At 39.8% G+C, this 17,975-nt stretch overlaps 1 protein-coding gene across 1 annotated transcript in view; it reads right to left on the reverse strand.

The window, feature by feature from the left end:
• Positions 1–1,739: 1,739 nt before the first annotated feature.
• RPGRIP1L (RPGRIP1 like) overlaps positions 1,740–17,975 on the reverse strand; it is an 88,916-nt gene continuing 72,680 nt past the window's right edge. The window contains exons 23-26 of the mRNA XM_040633310.1: positions 17,269–17,452; positions 9,694–9,778; positions 4,151–4,284; positions 1,740–2,419 (exon numbers count right to left, since the gene is read on the reverse strand). Coding sequence (XP_040489244.1) covers positions 2,274–2,419; positions 4,151–4,284; positions 9,694–9,778; positions 17,269–17,452 — 549 coding nt within the window. The 3' untranslated portion in view covers positions 1,740–2,273. The remainder of the gene's footprint in view (positions 2,420–4,150; positions 4,285–9,693; positions 9,779–17,268; positions 17,453–17,975) is intronic.

The following is a 17,975-nucleotide window of genomic DNA, read 5'->3' on the forward strand; positions in this document are numbered from 1 at the left end:
GATGGCATTCAATACCGCTTACCCACTTCAGAATACGTCGGCAGCTATTCGATTACTTAAGAAAATGAGCCTTATAAGAATTTACGTAGTTGGAAGTTGTGTTATTTTAAAACTAGAAAAGGAATCTTTAATAATCTCTACGGCAAACACGAATGTGACAGAAACATGGCTTGTTCTCTAATCGTATCTGAGGTATACATTCCACCCAGCTGACGAGGTCTCAGAAGTTCCCTAATAAAAACTCCCCCTCTCTACTTAAAGATCATAAGAAGTCAGTGCAATCCAGTTCTTTTCCCTGCAGAAAGGGTATTTAGTTTGGGATGTAACGTTTTAAAACAATAATACAAACCTCCTGGGAGAATACCACAATAAATGTCTCAAAAACCACTCCGTTAATCCCAGGGTATAATCCGGCTGTTTTAAATTACTGCAGGGAATATTATGGGCCTTAATGACACCGTAACTGCATGAAGCCAAAGAAAGCTAGAAAGAGAGGCCAAAAAGATGAGCTCAGAGCCAGCTGAAGTGACAACAAACATGTGGCTGTTTACTAGAATTGGAGAGGTTTAGTCTGCAGATGTTTGTGGTCTCTAGAAGGTTCCAGAGGAATGAGTTATTATGAAGATTTGCAGAGTTTGATGAGAGCAAGATTCTTCCTGGAGATGGCGGGCCCCAGACAGGGAGGCCCAATGGTAGAGACAGAATTTATAGATTTCTGTGGTCAGATCGTACTCTACTGGTCCCACAATGTACATCAACAAATTAATATTGTACGGATGTCATTTCAAAGCCTCCTAAAGACGAGAGTCATTATTGAAGCCATTAGAGCACAGATGGTTCAAACTATATGCAGATATTCATACTTGCATTTTTGCATTATAGCTGCTTTTTTTTCCTGTTGAACTGTAATGAATTGTCTCATAATCTATTCCATCTTCTTGCCATTAGCAGGCTTTGAATGTTCACAAATAGGAGCAAAGAACTCATTTTCCAGAGCTTTAATCACACAAAGAGGGAATGCCTAATTCTCTAAATGAAATGGTCTGTGATCACTGAAGCAGAGATTTAATATATCACGGCAAATTAGGTAGATTTTAATAAATTACTTATCTCCCTGAATACTTTACATATGCTTAAGAAGGAACATAGCCTGTTTGCAAACAGTGAAAACCCACAGCCTATAAAAATCCTTTGAAGAAAATGACAAATAAAAAAGTAAATTAAAAAATGAAATGCATTATATCCTAGACCTCCAGAGACAATTCCTTTGCAGCATTGATTCACAGCTCCATTAAAAATATCAATTAAATCCTTCAGTGAGATTGGGTAAAAGCTAGAAAATTAACTTTCTGAGCTGCTTTTCGAGGATCTGGTTATCCAGATACACCCCACCATTGTACAAGCTTGATGTAAATTTAAAAAATGATAAAAAGGATATTCCTTTCAGGTCTAACTAAGCATATCAGAATTTGAGCCATACTTTTAATAATTTCTTTCTGTGCCATAAGCTAAGTTTTCAAAACATGAATTTCATGTATATACATACATGTACCTATCTATCTCTTCTTTACATACACACATCTTTGGATCCCATTTCACCATTACAAATCCATAAAAATCATACAAATGTGAAGAAGTGTGATTTTTTAAGAAAGAAAACCAAAAACTTGCAGTAATTTAATAAGTTGGTGCCAAGTCTCATTCTTTATATTTAATTGATAGAAACTGCATGCATCAAAGAAAATGCACACTGAGCTTTAATGTGCATAAAATGGATATTAGCATTTTAAAGAGGAAGATTAACACATTAATCCAAGTAATTTTCATATATTGCTTCTAATAAAATCTTCACAGTATAAAACTCTTAATGAGGCTAATCATAGGCATTCCATTTAGTGGGACGATTAGGGATAACATAAAAGTATTCCTTTTCATAGGTTTTCTAAGATTTATCCTTTTTGCTTATTAAAAGTAAAAATGGGAATTGCATGTCGGTTCTTCATAAGAAAGTGTTGAAAATGCAAATAGATTTTCTCATGCTATCATGTAGGTATAAATTATTGAGAAGGAACTGCCCATGGTGGAGAACTGAAGTCCTGAGGGGTGGCAGTCATGGGAAGGAGGGAATAGAAAAAATAAACAAATGGAAAAGTATACAAAACTTGAACACTACCAACCCAGGCCTCCCCCACCCTGCGTCCAATGAATTATAGATTATATACACCAGAGTAATTACAGAAATCTCATCTCCGAACTTTCACGTTAGCATTTACTCAGGAGCAGGAGATGCCTCTGGAACAGCTTCTTTCCGCCTCCAAGTCATCTCTGTATTGCTCGTAGACAGACTGTAGGGCATGGAGCGCTTCGATGGTTACCCTGAGCTTGCCGATACATCCACCACCTGCCCGTGCATCAAAGACTAGGGGGAAAAATGGCAGAAGAGTGTTAATATTTCTTCAGACAGGCTACCTGAAACAGGAATTGCAAACGTGAAGACGGCTCTATAAAAGGTCAAAGTTCACTGGCACCTCAGAAATCTGTAAATTAAAGCCTGTCCAGTGTGTAGGAAGATACACATTTCAGGTGTATCACATGTGTGCCTACTTCTTGCCCATGGAGTTAAGACTCATGATCTCTCCTGAAGCTGACCTCGTGGCAAGGCTGTAGGATGATGATTCCCGCACAGGAGCAGAATTTCTAACAGAAGAAATAAAGTCTAGAAGGGATCAATTTCAAAAAAAAAAATTTTTTTTAAGGAAACCTTTAAACACAACTTGGTATACAAAGACTTAGGTGGAGACACGAGTGGTCCCCAGCTCATTTCCGAGTTTCTTTATACCTCTTCTTCGGGACTCCTCACTTCACTGCTCTGTCTGGCACAGAACACAGCATTAAAATCCTGACCTGACACCTGAGTGTTGAAGTTTTTCAACTCTCTCTCAAAACATGGCCGCAGTAGCTGTCTGTGACAGATTAGTATGGCCATATGTGGATTCTCAGAATGAGAAGATGGGCTGTTAACCAGAACTGACTGGAGAAAAGATTAAGAATATAAAACAAATTAAGAATATAGATCATTTTCATCACTTCTCTCAGACTCTCTTGGTTCTGGTTGTCTTTCAGAGGGTTTAGGTTAATATTTTAATCCTCTCATCTTTTTCTGTGCCAAACAAAGTTGTGACAAACTGTCATGTAGTTAGATATGTATAGTTTACAAAGATTTCCCAGGATAGGTTTCGATTTTGGTTAATTATCTGGCTTGCTGTTGACTTGGGAGCATGTAACGCACACACAGGACAGACGGCTTGGCATCTGAACCGCAGCTGAACCACAGGGTAACGGTGTCCGGTACTTAGGAGGTGCTCAAGTAAGTGTTCACCGATGCACGAATAAACGAGTGAACAAGCCGTGTGTACAGACCTCCAGAGACGGCTCTGCTAACTTAACAAATGCAGCTAAGACTCAGCCTCATTTGTCCACTTACTGCGTACAGCCCTGGCCATCCTCATTATGACTGTGAAACGTCGGATTCATAAAGCACAATCCCTTCAGCATGTCCTAAATACGTTATATGAGAATATAGAGGGTGGGAACTAAGCCCTGATGGGACTCATGCCTTTGAGGTGAAAACCCAGGAGGGTACATTTTGTCAGGAATCCTTTACTCCTCTCAGAATCCTGCCAGGAAAGAAGTGACCGTTACGACTCGGAGACATTTGCAGTGGCTGTATCACTGGATTGTATCACTGAATTAAAGAGAAGCCTTACAAAAGACAGTATAATGATGACTCAGAATAACATGCCTTGGCTGAAATAAGGCTTGACAGCATGAAGCTTCCATAAACAACATCAACAAAATCCAATGGCTACATTTTTGTCACACACTCACCCTCAATACTAACAAAATGAATAATTCCTTGTGAAGTGAAATTAATTATTTTAAAATTTCTGTTGATTGAAAGGAAGGCAGGAGGGGACGGCAAGGGAGGGAAAAGCTTCCAGCTTCAAAAAAAAAAACCAAAACCTTCAGTTGCAAAGGAGTCAACCAATGTGTGACTCAACATCCCTGCAGCCAGCAAAAAAGAAGGTTTTAATAAAGAATTTGGATTTCAGCATTTGTTGTACAAATTGAGCAATACTTCCACCCATACCGTCGATAGTTTGCTCGATGATGTCTCTCCCTTCCTGAAACATGTCCGCGAGGTCAACGTTAGCAATGCCAATGTCATCGCACTCCAGATCCTGTTCATCCTCTGGGGGGTCGCTGACCACCGTGAAGCGAACACTGAGAAAGGGAAAGGAAGACACGGAAAATCCCCACAAAGGGAGGAAAAAGTCACCATAAAACACAACTCCCAAGTGGGGTTTTATCACTAAGTATGAAATCTCGAAGTTTCCAATTATTCCAGTAAAAAGCAAATTACAAGAGGTTAGATAAGTTATTGTATGAACTACTAGAATTATTATAGCACGCCCAGCCTTCAAGTGAACATAAATCCACTTTTCTAAGCACTGATTAACATTTAACTCTAGAATCTGGGGAAATTACTAGGCAAAGAGACGAACCAGATGTTCTCTCTAATACACACTATCTAATCGTATTGGGACACATCTACCTTTAAGGCTAAAAGGATCCAGTGAATAAAGACCATGGAGATCAGGGCACCATTTTCAAAAGAAATGCAACATTTTCTATAGAAATGTACAACTTTGGAGTGGCCACCAAGCAATTCACCCAACTCTCTATCCTATGAAATGCAGGGACCATGCTCCCCGGTAACGTTCTGAGTCACGTTAGATAAATATTGTAGCTCTGCGCGACAGCTACACAGAATGTTTGTACTAGTTCAGCACTCTTTCAACTTTCAATCCTAGCATCCAAGTTTTATTTTACTTTTAGACACATAATTGTAGGGTTCTGATGGGACTGATTTGAATTAGTGGCTTGTGTTGAGGCCAAACACACTTGGATTGACCAAATGACAGGAATTTACAGTTAAGTACTCTTTTGATATGTCTTGGCAGTGTAGCTAAAACCATGGATACTTGTAAACTACCATTTTAACCATTTTCAAAACCTAGGCCCTCCAAATCAGAAACAAAACAAGAAACTTGTTTCTTAGATGACATTTTGAGATGAAAATCTAAGTCTCTGAGAAATCATACCTTGAACAATACGTGCAAATAAAATCCTTTTCAAACACTTATAGGTAAACAGGATAGTATTTTTAACTAATTTGCTGAAAGTAAGCATTCGACATTTCACTGCTTTACCAAGTCCCTGTTTTTACCCAACAATAAATTTTGATTAGAAAACAGAAATCCCGGGATGCCTGAGGGGCTCAGTCGGTTAAGCGTCTGCCTTTCGCTCAGGTCATGATCCCAGAGTCCTGGGACTGAGTCCCGCATTGGGCTTCTTGCTCAGCGGGGAGTCTGCTTCTCCTTCTGCCTATTGCTCCCCCTGCTTGTGCTCTCTTTCTCTCTCTGATAAATGAATAAAATCTTAAAAAAAAAAGGCAAATAGAAATCCCTTCCATTGAAACCGAAGGCATACAGATCCTGATTTGTAAGTGGACGAGTATTTTATATGATGCATAAAACAAAGGGATTGAGATGGAGAGGTTAAAAGACATCCATTGTGAGTTCAAATTTCTGCTTTCCAACTATTAGCTGTGTGATGTTAGGCACATTACTCAACCTCTCTGTTCTTATCTGTAGAATGGGAAGGGGAATATCTATCTCATAGGGCTCTTATGAGGATCAAAGGAGATGATACATGTAAACAGTGCCTGGAACATAGCAAGCACTGAGGAAATGTTTGCTCTTTTATTACTACTATTTTTAATCTAGGTAGAGCTGCTTAAGCTTCTACATTTCCAACGGAAGAGAAAAAGAAGACATGGGGAAGACTTGTTTCAATTGAAAACTGAGATTGCCAAATTATACAATGACTGTATCAGTCAGTTAAACAAGAAGAATGGCGATGAAAGTAATTGTCCTAAAATGAATATGCTTGGAAGAGTAGGAATTACACGTGATATCTGATGCAAATTCTACATCCGCAAGACTTACAGAAAAGATAGAGGCTATGCAGATTGTACTAATACTGTTAAGTGTTATCCTCCTATAATGTCTCATATTTAAGGATCATATCTCTATCACTTTACAAATGCAGACCATTACCTCCACTGAATATATGAGAATTCTGAGACAAAAAGGAAAAAAAAAAAACCCTTCTAAATGCCAGGGAAAGGGCCAGAAACCAAAATTCAGTATTTCTAGCTTTAAATTCTGTAGAGAGCAAAATGAGATGTCAAATACGAAATTGAGAAACTACGAAGTTAAGCTGAAAAGGGAAGAAGGTACACTAAAATAATTTAACAGCTACAATTTGGCTTAGGCTAAACTGCACACAAGATGTTAGACACATTTTATGTCTCTCCTTTAAGGCTGCCAAACAAAGAGATGGAAACCTTGCTTGTTCTGTGTCCTGAAGAGGCTTCCAGTCCAGTCTGAGGACCGGGGCAGACATGTGGGGTAGATGTCAGACACCCACAGGGAGGTGAAACCGGTAGGGCCGCTGGAGCTGCTCCTGCCTCCCCTTCTCCCCTCTCCCTCCTGCAGACCTCCCCTCTTGCCAGGTCCTAGACACAGACCTCTGTGTCCTCCTGCAGGCCCGAGGTTCCCTTTGCCTTTGATGATCTTCCTTGCGTGGTTCATGACCTGACCGGGTCCTCTCGTCCCCTCACTTTCCAGCTTACTGTCACCTCCTTAGGCTCGCTGTCACTGTTACTTTCTATGTGAGCAACTTGTTTAACTTACTATAAAATGTAATTGGTTTATTTGTTTACTTGTTGTTGTCTGTCATCCTCAGTGGGACGGAAACTCCGTAAGTGCAGGGACTCCACCTTGTGAAGCATTTCGCTCCCGATACTTATGTAGGGGACCATAAATGTTGTTGAATGACCACATGAACTGCAAATTGGATGATGTCCCGGAAGGCTGGCTCATTTGAAGCAGGTCTACTGGAGGAGGCAGGCCCTGGGCTGGGCATCAAGGTTTAGACTTCAAATGTCACTTGCTGTTGTTTAGGAAATCAGAAAGCACTAAAACTCCTTAAATCGCTTGATGTTTTTGATTCTTTGCTCATTCTGAAATAATTCCTTTCCATATAAAACAGGAGAGAAGACCCTAAGGGTTACCTGTGAGTTGTACCTACTGGAATGCGGATGGTGCTAGTGGATCTGCTCAATGGACATGGTAAAGAGAAGAAATGAAACCAAGAAAGAACCTTAAGTCAGTGTCAACACGATGACCTCAAATAAGTAATTTTTAAGTCCTCCCTCAATGTGTTACCTCCCTTTGAAAGTGACACTTGTATACTTGCAAATATAGCCAGGGCCAGGGTGCAAAGGTCCTGTACGTAATTCGTTATGCAATGTACATAAATTTATGTATGTCAGGGAAGACTGGCCAAACTTCTCTGACTGTGGCTTTGTAAGCTGTCTCCAATATTCAAGAGGGGTGCTGCCTGAGAAAGCGAATTCTTATAAACTAACAGGTACTTAAAACAATGTGAAATAATGGGACCTGTAAGTATTTGCAAGATGTGAGACCATTCACTGGAACAACAGTTGTCTTTGGCTGTGGAAACATGAAAACATATACTCCCCCCTTCTCCTGAAGAAAATGATACTGTCAGGGAGAAAAGCAGGCGCAGCCATTCTCTCCTGTTATGGTCTCATTCCCGCCACAGTGGGCAGTGGTGTGGTCAGTGGCGTGGGCGTGGCCACTCTGGGCATTCACTCAGCCTCCATCCCCTGCCACCAGTCACTCTGTGCCTCCAGTGCCTCTCTTGGTTTTTCTCAAAATGACACGAACATTTGTGTCTCTGGGGGTCATTTAGAGATTTTAAGAGAAACAACGATGGGTCAGTGGAAGTCATTACATTTACTGTGGACTTTAAACAAAAATTTTAAACTATTTTGCTACAAGGAAGCAGGTCTTTTGAGGAAAGGCAAGCCTACATTTAAAGCAGAATCTGTCTTTTTAAAAATACCCACTTGTGAGGAAACAAAATTGCTCTCCCCGATGAGGAGTGCTACTTATAATATGTTCTAACATTCCAGAGACAAAGTGAACACAGAGGTAGACAAGTAAGACTGAAAAGATTGGGAAGTCCAGCCCATGGCTTGTCCATGGGAACAGAGCTCAGTCACGGATAGTAACGACCCAGTCTGTTGACCACAGAGAGGCAGATGACAAGGTCAGTGCTGTGTAATCACTTGTGACCTGGGATAACCATGGAACACTGAGGCATTGAAGGGGCCTTGAAAGAGGCTCAAGTATACAAAGTAAATAAGTAAAACTTGAATGATTATCTACCACGCTGGGAAAAACAGAACTTCAGGCTAATTAACCCCTTCTTCAGAACTGAGATCCAAAGACCTGATAAATGTACTTCAGGGAGTTAACGAAAAAGCTACTATCAGATCCTAAGAGCTAAGAATTCCAGTCTCCTTTCTTGAAAGAGAAGATCAAATGCTAGTTTGCAAGCTCTTTTGAAACACAGAATGTCTTGGGGTGCCTGGCTGGCTCAGTCGATGGAGCACGGGACTCTTGGTCTCAGGGTTGTGAGTTCGCGCCCCATGCTGGGCGTAGAGGTTACTTAAAAATAAAATCTTGAAAAAAAAGAAAAATAAAATCTTGAAATAAAAGAAAAATAAAATGTCTTTAACTTTCCCTTCACGCCCTCTAGGAAAGGGGAGAACTCGAGCCTCCTTCTCGGGTGGGCAGGGGCGGGCTCCAACTCCGAGGCACTAACATCTATGGGCCACAAAAGCAAGGAGAAGAGAGATAAAGGGCCCATCCCGGCTAAGGGAGGAGAGCCAGCTAATGGGCTGGTGGGCAGCGCCTTACATAACTCCTCAAACTATACACATGGCAGCGCACACAAAAGCAGGAAGTTACTAAGATCAGGGGTTTTCCTCCTTAAAAGGATATCATTTCTCTACTGAACCAGGATCCAAAATCTGTTGAGATTGCCAAAAAAAAAAAAAAAAAAAAAGGCACGAAAAATACCATGAAATGATGACTAATGAAACGATGACAGTAAGGTACAATTAGTCTGGAAGGCTGATGAGCTAGTACGAGTAGTAATACCGACATCACTACTACTTACACCGATGACAATGAACGCTTATTGCGCCCTCTGTGTCAGGTGCTACTCCAGCCATCCCGCATTGATTATCTCGTTGAATCCTCCCAACCACCCTATCTGGTATTATCTCCATTGTACAGATGAAGAACACGAGGCAGAGGGTAGGTGTCCAAGGTCCGACAGTTAGTAAGTGATGAAACAAGAATTTATACTCCGGCCCCGTGGCTCCCGAGTACGCCCTCCCTGCAATCATGTCATGCACTTTCGTAATACTCAAACAGTAATGAGATACCGGGTATACACCGTAGGGTGTTTTGGTCTGCAAAGCACTGTCGGATCTTGACAGTTAACTCTGGATGGTACACTGGGCTACTTCGTGTCTAGGAGGATAGAGACCAAGAGGAAACGTACTCATTCAAGGGCACACGGTGAATCACAATTCTGATTCCGCATCTTGAGCTTTCTTTCGCCACACCATGCCACAGAGATCTACTTTCTATAAACCATCCGATAATTTAGAATGCTTAAATATACCTCGTGTAAGGCAGCTCTTGTTTCAGTAGTATTGCCTTTAAGATGTCTCTCTTTGCTTGGTTGTTTTCTTTATCCACGTAGATCACTATACCAAAAAAAAAAAATCCACAGAAAGAAGTCACTCAGGAATATGCTACATTAGTACCATTCTGTATTTGTATAAATAGCTGTTTTTAGAGACACAAGTCATGCCACCTGACTTGGGTGCCTGGGAAAAGAAAGCAGCTCTGGAAAGCAGAATCAAATCTGAGCAGTCATGTGATCTAATGTCATGTCACGGGCAGGTTTATGCGCACACTGTCAGAAAAGATACAAGCAACATCTAAGGGTGCCACATCGCTGTCACTGCCTGTTAATGGCACTGGCAGTCATGACAGTAAAAGCCAGTGGTCTTTATTGCTTTGTATTTGAGGGATTTACTGCATTTTCTCTCACCCAAGAAGCGAGTGATAATGATAATGTATGGCAGAGAGCTTGTCCTTCCTGACAGCCTCGGTAATTTAATCCTTCTCTCCTGCCACAACATGCAATAAAAGAGGCATCTAGTGTATTGGGTTGAGGAAATCCATAGGCTGACATGTGCTGGTGTTCGGGTGTGGGGGGGGGCAGGAGAGAAATGTAGGGAAGGGAGAGAGAGGCTTTTTAGGGTATGAAGTTTGTCTTTGGTTTTTGATGGTGCGTGTTGGGCGGGGGTGGGGGGGAGGTTGCTGGGGTGGCTCAGTTGGTTAATCATCTGACCCTTGGTTTGGGCTCAGGTCATGATCTCAGGGTCGTGGGATGGAGCCCTGTGTCAGGCTCTGTACTTGGTGGGGAGTAGGCTTGGGGATTTTCTCTCTCCCTCCCTCTGCCCCACCCCTGCTCACACTTGCATGCACACTCTCTCTAAATAAATAAATCTTAAAAAAAAAAAAAAAGTTGCATGTTGGCATGCAGGAATGTGGCCAGACTATACTTGGCTGAAATATGAGATGAGAGAGCTGATCTAAAGTCCCACCAGGAAGAAGGCGGTGAACACTTGAAACTGTAACTAAACGCCTGCGCTTTGGGGAAATGGCATCTCGGAGTGCGAACACCGATTTCCAACCTGATTATTTTTTCTCAGCTCAGTAACAATTCAGCATGCCTTAGCTTCTGAAGACATTTCTTTTTCAGATGCCATTTTGGAGGTAAAATGTCCCCTGTGACCAGATCTCAATTAGAGACTATCCCTGATCAAAAGTACACAAAGGGTGAAAGATATCATGACAATTCCAAAGCCAGACTCCGCTGGGAACCAACATATTTCATCCTGAGAATGTTTCCCTGGACAATTTTAGTCCAATCTCAAATCATGATACTATCAATTCATTTAATCATTTGGCTCAGCTGACGTGCTGGGCACTTCGTTAGGCACACAGGGTGGGAGACACATCGGGGCCTGTGTAGGGGTGGGTTCACTGTTTAAGAGAGTGAGAAGGAAGGTCAAACAGCGGCTCTCAGGTTGTTGCTGTTAGCACAGTGCAATATCAGTAAATGTGACTAGTTATACAGGTTACTGAGATTTATAGGAATCAGAAAAGACAAAGGGTTCAGAGTATTTTGTAAGCATAGTGCTTGGCTTATCGGTGCTAAAAAGGCTTTACTGAGAGATGAGTTCCACTAGTGCTGGGAGGCTCATTTTGGCCACCAGTACACCAAGCCAAATGGGAACTTTTTTCCCCCAAATGGAAATTTTTTTGTTTTTGCTGTTTATCACCAATTCAAGATGAGGTTGAGCATATCTTTTTGACTTCAGAGTTCTAAAGCTTAAAAGCCATAATAGTCTACATTATTTTTTTGTGATAATTTTTTGTATAATTTCCCCTGAAGTTTTATTGAGATATAACTGCTTATAACATTATATTAATTTTATGTGTATAACATAATGATGTGATATATGTATATATTACAAAACGATTACCACCGTAAGTTTAGTTAATATCTATCACCTCACCGAATCACACATGTTTTTTTTCTTTTGATAAGAACTTTTTAAAGATCTACTCTTAGCAACTTTCAAATACACAGTAAAGTCTTGTTAACTATAGTGGTCTACATTATTTGAAGACAAGGGTTATCTCAATGATACAGAAAAACAAAAAAACCTGAATTCAAAGTCCAGCATCTAGAGAGTTTTTCAGTTAAGTTAGGCTGGTTCTGACAAACCTCAATGGCTTGAAAAATATTTTTTAATGTGGTTAAATACACATAACATAAAATTTATCATTTTAACCATTTTTAAGCATACGTTTGGCGCCATTAAGTACATTCATACTGTTGTACAACCATGACTACCATCCAGCTCCAGAACTTTTTCATCATCCCAAATTGAAACTCTGTTCCAGGTTCTCCCAGTCCCTGGTAACCTCTATTCGACTCTTTGTCTGTATGAACTGGCCTCTTCTAGGTACGTCTTATTAAGCAGAACCATACAATATTTGTCCTTTCATGTCTGGCTTATTTTACTTAGCATAATGTTTTTCAAGGTTCACTCATGGCATGTATCCGAATTTCACTCCTTTTTAAGACTGCATAATGTTCCATTTTGCTGTACAGATTTGGTTTATTCATTCGTCTGTTGATGAACATTTGGGTTGTTTCCACCTTTTGGCTATTGTAAATAATGCTGCTATGAACATGGGTATTCAAGCACCTGTCAGAGTCCTTGGTTTCAATTCTTTTGGATAGGTATCCAGAAGTAGAACTGCTGTACCATATGGCAATTCTACGTTTAACTTTTTTTTTTTTTTTTAAAACATCTTTAGGGGCGCCTGGGTGGCATAGCGGTTAGGTGTCTGCCTTCGGCTCAGGGCGTGATCCCGGCGTCATGGGATCGAGCCCCACATCAGGCTCCTCCGCTATGAGCCTGCTTCTTCCTCTCCCCTGCTTGTGTTCCCTCTCTCGCTGGCTGTCTCTATCTCTGTCGAATAAATAAATAAAATCTAAAAAAAAAAAAAAAAAAAAAATCTTTATCACTGAAATCGGTAAAAAAAAAAATGGTGTAGTTGGGATACCTTCTGCTTCTGCTTCCTCCAGCTGGCCAGCACACCGTATTTCCTATTCTCTTAACGATGAGACAAATAGTGACAGCCACCATTTACTGAGTGATATTTATGTACTAAGTACTACGCTCAAAACTTTTCTTATGGCAATCGCATATGATAAGAACCATGCTGTCCCATATTTGACAGATGATTAAATAGACCCAGAGAAAGTAAGTAATTTGCCCAAGCTCACCTAGTTAGAAAGTGGCAGAACCAGAATTTGGATCCAGGAGAGTCTGCCTCCAGAGCCTGCCTTCTTAACCTCCATGCTAGAACTTCTTCCTCCACATGAAGCCAAAACTTTTCCTGCTGTTCAAGCTGCAACCGTGTTGTTAGCACAGATGGGAGTGAGAGAGAGTTCTACCCCTGCAGAAGGGAAGCCACCGGAGCCTCCTTTCACTCTTTCACAAAGGGATTATTACTTAGGTTCAGCGGATCAAGCGCCTTAAACAACTCTCTCGGGCTGAACACTTTATAGAATTCCTTTCTGAAAAAAACTCAAGCTCCTTACCCATCAGCTAGCTTCTCCAAAGGTATACCAAATGTGAAGTCCAGCTCTCCTGCTTGCATAAACAACGCCTAGAATATGGGCGTCTTAAGCTAGCCCAGCAATTCTCTGCCTTTAACGTACGCCCGCATCCCCGGGAGGGCTGGTTAGAGTGCTCATGAATAAGCTCACCCCGAGTTTCTAATTCAGCAGGCCTGGGGTAGGGCCTGAGAATGTGCATTTTTATCTTCACAGCAGCTACTGCTGCTGCTGGTCTGGATGCCACACACTGAGAACCACTTGTAGCTCAACATCCCTTCCCCTAATTTTTGAGTGAACACTCTTGCGTTGAACATGTGGGGAACTGGGACAGTCCACCTCTAAATCAGGGTCCTAAGGACATCCATTTGGTGTTCTGGAACTAGATGGTTAAGTTTCAAAACTTCACATACATCTTTTAAAAAGCAATTCTGGTGATTTGAAAAGTATCAGAACTCTCTAAAAATTAAGCTATTTATCTTTTATTCTCATTAGAAATCACATTTGTTTAGGACTTGCTAGATTTTGACATAAACTTATTGAAAGGATATGTCTCAAAAAAGGTACAAAACAGTAGTCCAGAAACTTGAACTGACTTTGAATTGTCTGCCATTAAAAACCCGTCTTTGACTTCTGCAGGTTGGAAAAATCCTTACATTGTTTATCAGTGTCATTTGGCAGAAGAAATGCAGGTGTCTTAATTACGAAGGGTTGATAAACTTAAATCTCAGTACACTTTTTGTGCTGGAGTGTTATCATCCCCCTAATCCTTATCTTTGCCACATTTCTCCTCCTATTAGTGATAAAACGTAAATTCTGCATTGTTTTCACTTTTTTTTTTTAAAGATTTTATTTATTTATTTGACAGAGAGAGAGAGACAGCCAGTGAGAGAGGGAACACAGGCAGGGGAGTGGGAGAGGAAGAAGCAGGCTCCCAGCGGAGGAGCCTGATGTGGGACTCGATCCCAGAACGCCGGGATCACGCCCTGAGCTGAAGGCAGACACTTAACGACTGAGCCACCCAGGCGCCCCTGTATTCACCTTTTGAATTAAACTTTAATTGTTCCAAAACATAGACTGTTCAGTGCTCAGAGACTAAGGACCCAGATCCATATAAGTCTCATAAAAACTTTGGACGATTTCATTAATCTTTTTTCTTCCCACTGTCAATTCCCTAGAAGGCTTTATTCAGCCCAGACAACATTCTTCAGACCTATCATTAATCTTATTTTTTCCAAACTATTTTCTTGCTTTCTCAGCATTCTTTGAGCAAAATTTTCAGGCCCAATAAAATACAAATGTTTCGTTCATGCTACAAATGTCTAGCAAGTGAATTTAAGTTCGTTTGTTTTTTTTCCAGCATTAGGAGCCTTAAGAAGGTACACTTTTTGTGTAAGTGAAACTGGTATTAACAGCTCTTAATAAAGACTGAATCGGGCTATAAATAATTGTGGGGATCACTAGACTAAACCTCTCTTTTTATATACCTAATTCAGGCCTCAGGATACAAATCCCTTTTGAAAGGATTCAAGCCATAATGCAGGGTAAAAATCACTGTGAGGTTCGGTCACCCTCTCTACTGGTATGGTCTTCAAACAGGAGATAGCATGTACTAATTGTCCTTTAGATTTTCCATCTGAATTAAAAAGTCAGTTTGGAAATAAAATTACTTTCATTAACATTTAATAAGATTTGGAAGATGTAAGTCTACGTTATATTGACCTTTTACATCAAGTCACAAGTGAATGGCAAATTATTACAATAATTAGATGAGATAGTTACTTATTAACCAAAGGTTCAAGGAGATTCTCCTACACTGAAGGTGATGCAAATACGATAATTTAAAAATAAACATTTTCACTATGTCATCATTAAGTGAAAAATAAAATAAAGCCTCCTACAAGGTTTTAATATTATTTCTCAAATTCGCTGATGACCTAAGACTACATTTTTTTCAGATATAGTAGATAAAAAACAGTATTATTTTGCTTGGAAGCACAAAAGACATTCCTCTCCTCTCCCACCAGGAGGGGATTTAAATATCATTACAATTCTTTTCAATTAGACTTTAAAATTCTCAAAGTCAAATCTCAGTAAGGAGGAAGAGAAGCTGAGAAAAGATACAGTAAACATTTCTACAGAATTCATTTCTAATAAATTATTGGTTTTCTTGTTGCATTCAGATGACTAATTATTCATTAGAAACATAAGCGACTCTTAAAATTACCAATTAGATAGTAGGGGTATCTTGCAGTAAGAGGAAAAAACACACCTGAGCAAATGCCAACCAACCAACTAAGAAAAAGCCCCCCAAAGCCTTTGGTTACCACTCGAGAATGTTACAAAATTCAGGACACTTGAGCGTGTGTTAACAGGTTGCATCTCCCCAGAATGATTTGCGTGGTTTCTTAAGCAAATAAAAACAATCTGCTGTGCAGCGGGCCAAGTTTCTCAACGTACGATTTCTAAAAAGCAATTTTGTTGTCAGTCCAACCAAACATTCTACTGCTGACCTTTAAAAAGAAGAATACAAAAGCCAGAAGAGTTTGTCTCTTTTCCTGGGGTTTCCTCATTATAATTAGGTGTCTATTCAGTTCTTCCGTTACTAATGATGTTTTGATATGGTTTACTTCTCTGAAACTCTGCAGGTAAAAGATCTCTGGGAAGCTTGAGAAAATATTTTTGGAAATGTTTCTGTTATATCAAGTCAGTGAAAGGAAGGAGGAATCAGATTCTTGTCCTGACCACACTATTTATTTCCCCTGTGATTTCTCAACCTGTCATTATAGAATTATAGAATTTGAGCTGGAGGGGATCTAAGAGAGCCCTTATTCAATAGATAAGAAAACAGGATACCATGAAATTTAAACATCTTGCCCACGTTCACAGAACTAATAAGAAGTGTGGATACAGGGAAGACTAGAACAGATTTCTGGATACTCATGATGATCGTCTCAAGCAATGACCACATTTCCAAAAACAGCAGGTGTGTGCCCATGCACACACACACACACACACACACACACACACAAGTAGTAACCACACGCATTTGTAATCTTACTGCATGATCAATCAGTAGCATGATATCCATACAATCAACAGCTTGATTACACATATTGATTAAAATACAATTTATAAAATTGGTGAGAAAAAATATTAGTGTTCAACGAGCATAAGATGGCCTGTTTTTGCTAAAGATAATGCAACACTCCATCTTTATGGTTTGTTTTAATAAAGGGCTTTAGCGCTTAGTAAGCAGTTTTAACACAGGGTCATGTCAGCTTGATATGATATTTTTACTCCTCTTTAATTATACACTGATACATGCTATTCTTTAAAACATCTTAAAGTTAGCTGATTGAAGAATTTACAGGGTACCAGTTGGGTCTGACTTAGATGTCAACTAGCTGATAGATAAAGCCCTCAAAGAGAAAAATCTGCCTGCAGCTATCAGCTCATGTGTGGGCTAAATCATGAAAAGGTATTCTAAGAATTTATGTCACTCAACTAAAATCCTGAACATACAGACACTGGGAGAGACGTATACGTATATTGTAAAAACACCCACGTGGTGACACTGATCAGAAAGGTAGAAAAAAATTAGGTCACTGAATTGTTTGACTCATATGATTAAAAAGCTAGTTCTTTTTTTCCCCGTGAAATATTGTACTTTTTGATTCAATTCAATTGAAGACGTAGGTGACATTTTTCTATTGATACTATCCTGTAGCAGGAACGTCTACAGACATTGTTTCTCGGCTGTTTTGTTTTCTCTTTAGTATTACTTCAAATTTAATTTTATTTATTTAATTAATTAATTTAATTGTTAATCCTTATGCTGCAGGTTTGACTTTTATCAATCCATTCTTATGAGACTTCCGTGACTTTATGTGAACATTAGAGAATTATACTTTTTCCTCATTCCTGCAGCTACCTTTACAGATAAGACAAAAATGAAAGTTTATATAATAAAGGAACCATACATACCATTGCTATAATTATAGTAGACCCACTGCCCACTCTTGGGTTTTGGGAGTGACACAGGTGTCTCTTCAGCAGGAAGACTGTAGAATCTGCATTCAACGAACAGCCGTTGGATAGTGTCATCTGCAGTTACTTGAGAATCATTAAGGCTTAGGGCTATGATCTCAATCCGAATTTTTTCTGATGGCTGTAAACAGAGCAAAAACAAACAAAAAACAACAACAAAGAAACGTAAAACAAATGAGCAAAAACCCCTTCACTCTTTTTCACTATCAATTTTAAATAAAACATGAAGGCCCATGGGTTTCTTTTTTGGAACGCATTGTACACTACTGTATAGTTACACATGATAGATTATTCACGACAGAGAGAGAGAGAATGAGATTCTAATGCCCCAGGGTTTGAAGTTAACAGTGTCATGGCAGTCGTCTCCTGATTTACATTTGAGGCTATAAATACCCCACTAGTAGTCTATCAGGGGTGAAGATTATGAGATCTTCATCTCCGATTGCTTTCAGAATGACAAGTATCAGTTGGCCTTATCTCAAACTATGTAATGGAGTACATGTTTATCGCTGCCTTTATTTAATCTACAGTACCTGCGAAAGTTTCAGTTATTCAGAGATCAAAGCCTGTTGAATACTTTATAGCTATTATGCTAATAAATGTAGCTATACGAATCCATATTAACTATAGCAGAAACTACAGCT

The sequence above is a fragment of the Ursus maritimus genome, unplaced genomic scaffold (assembly GCF_017311325.1).
Source record: "Ursus maritimus isolate PB19 unplaced genomic scaffold, ASM1731132v1 scaffold_19, whole genome shotgun sequence".
Taxonomy (NCBI): domain Eukaryota; kingdom Metazoa; phylum Chordata; class Mammalia; order Carnivora; family Ursidae; genus Ursus; species Ursus maritimus.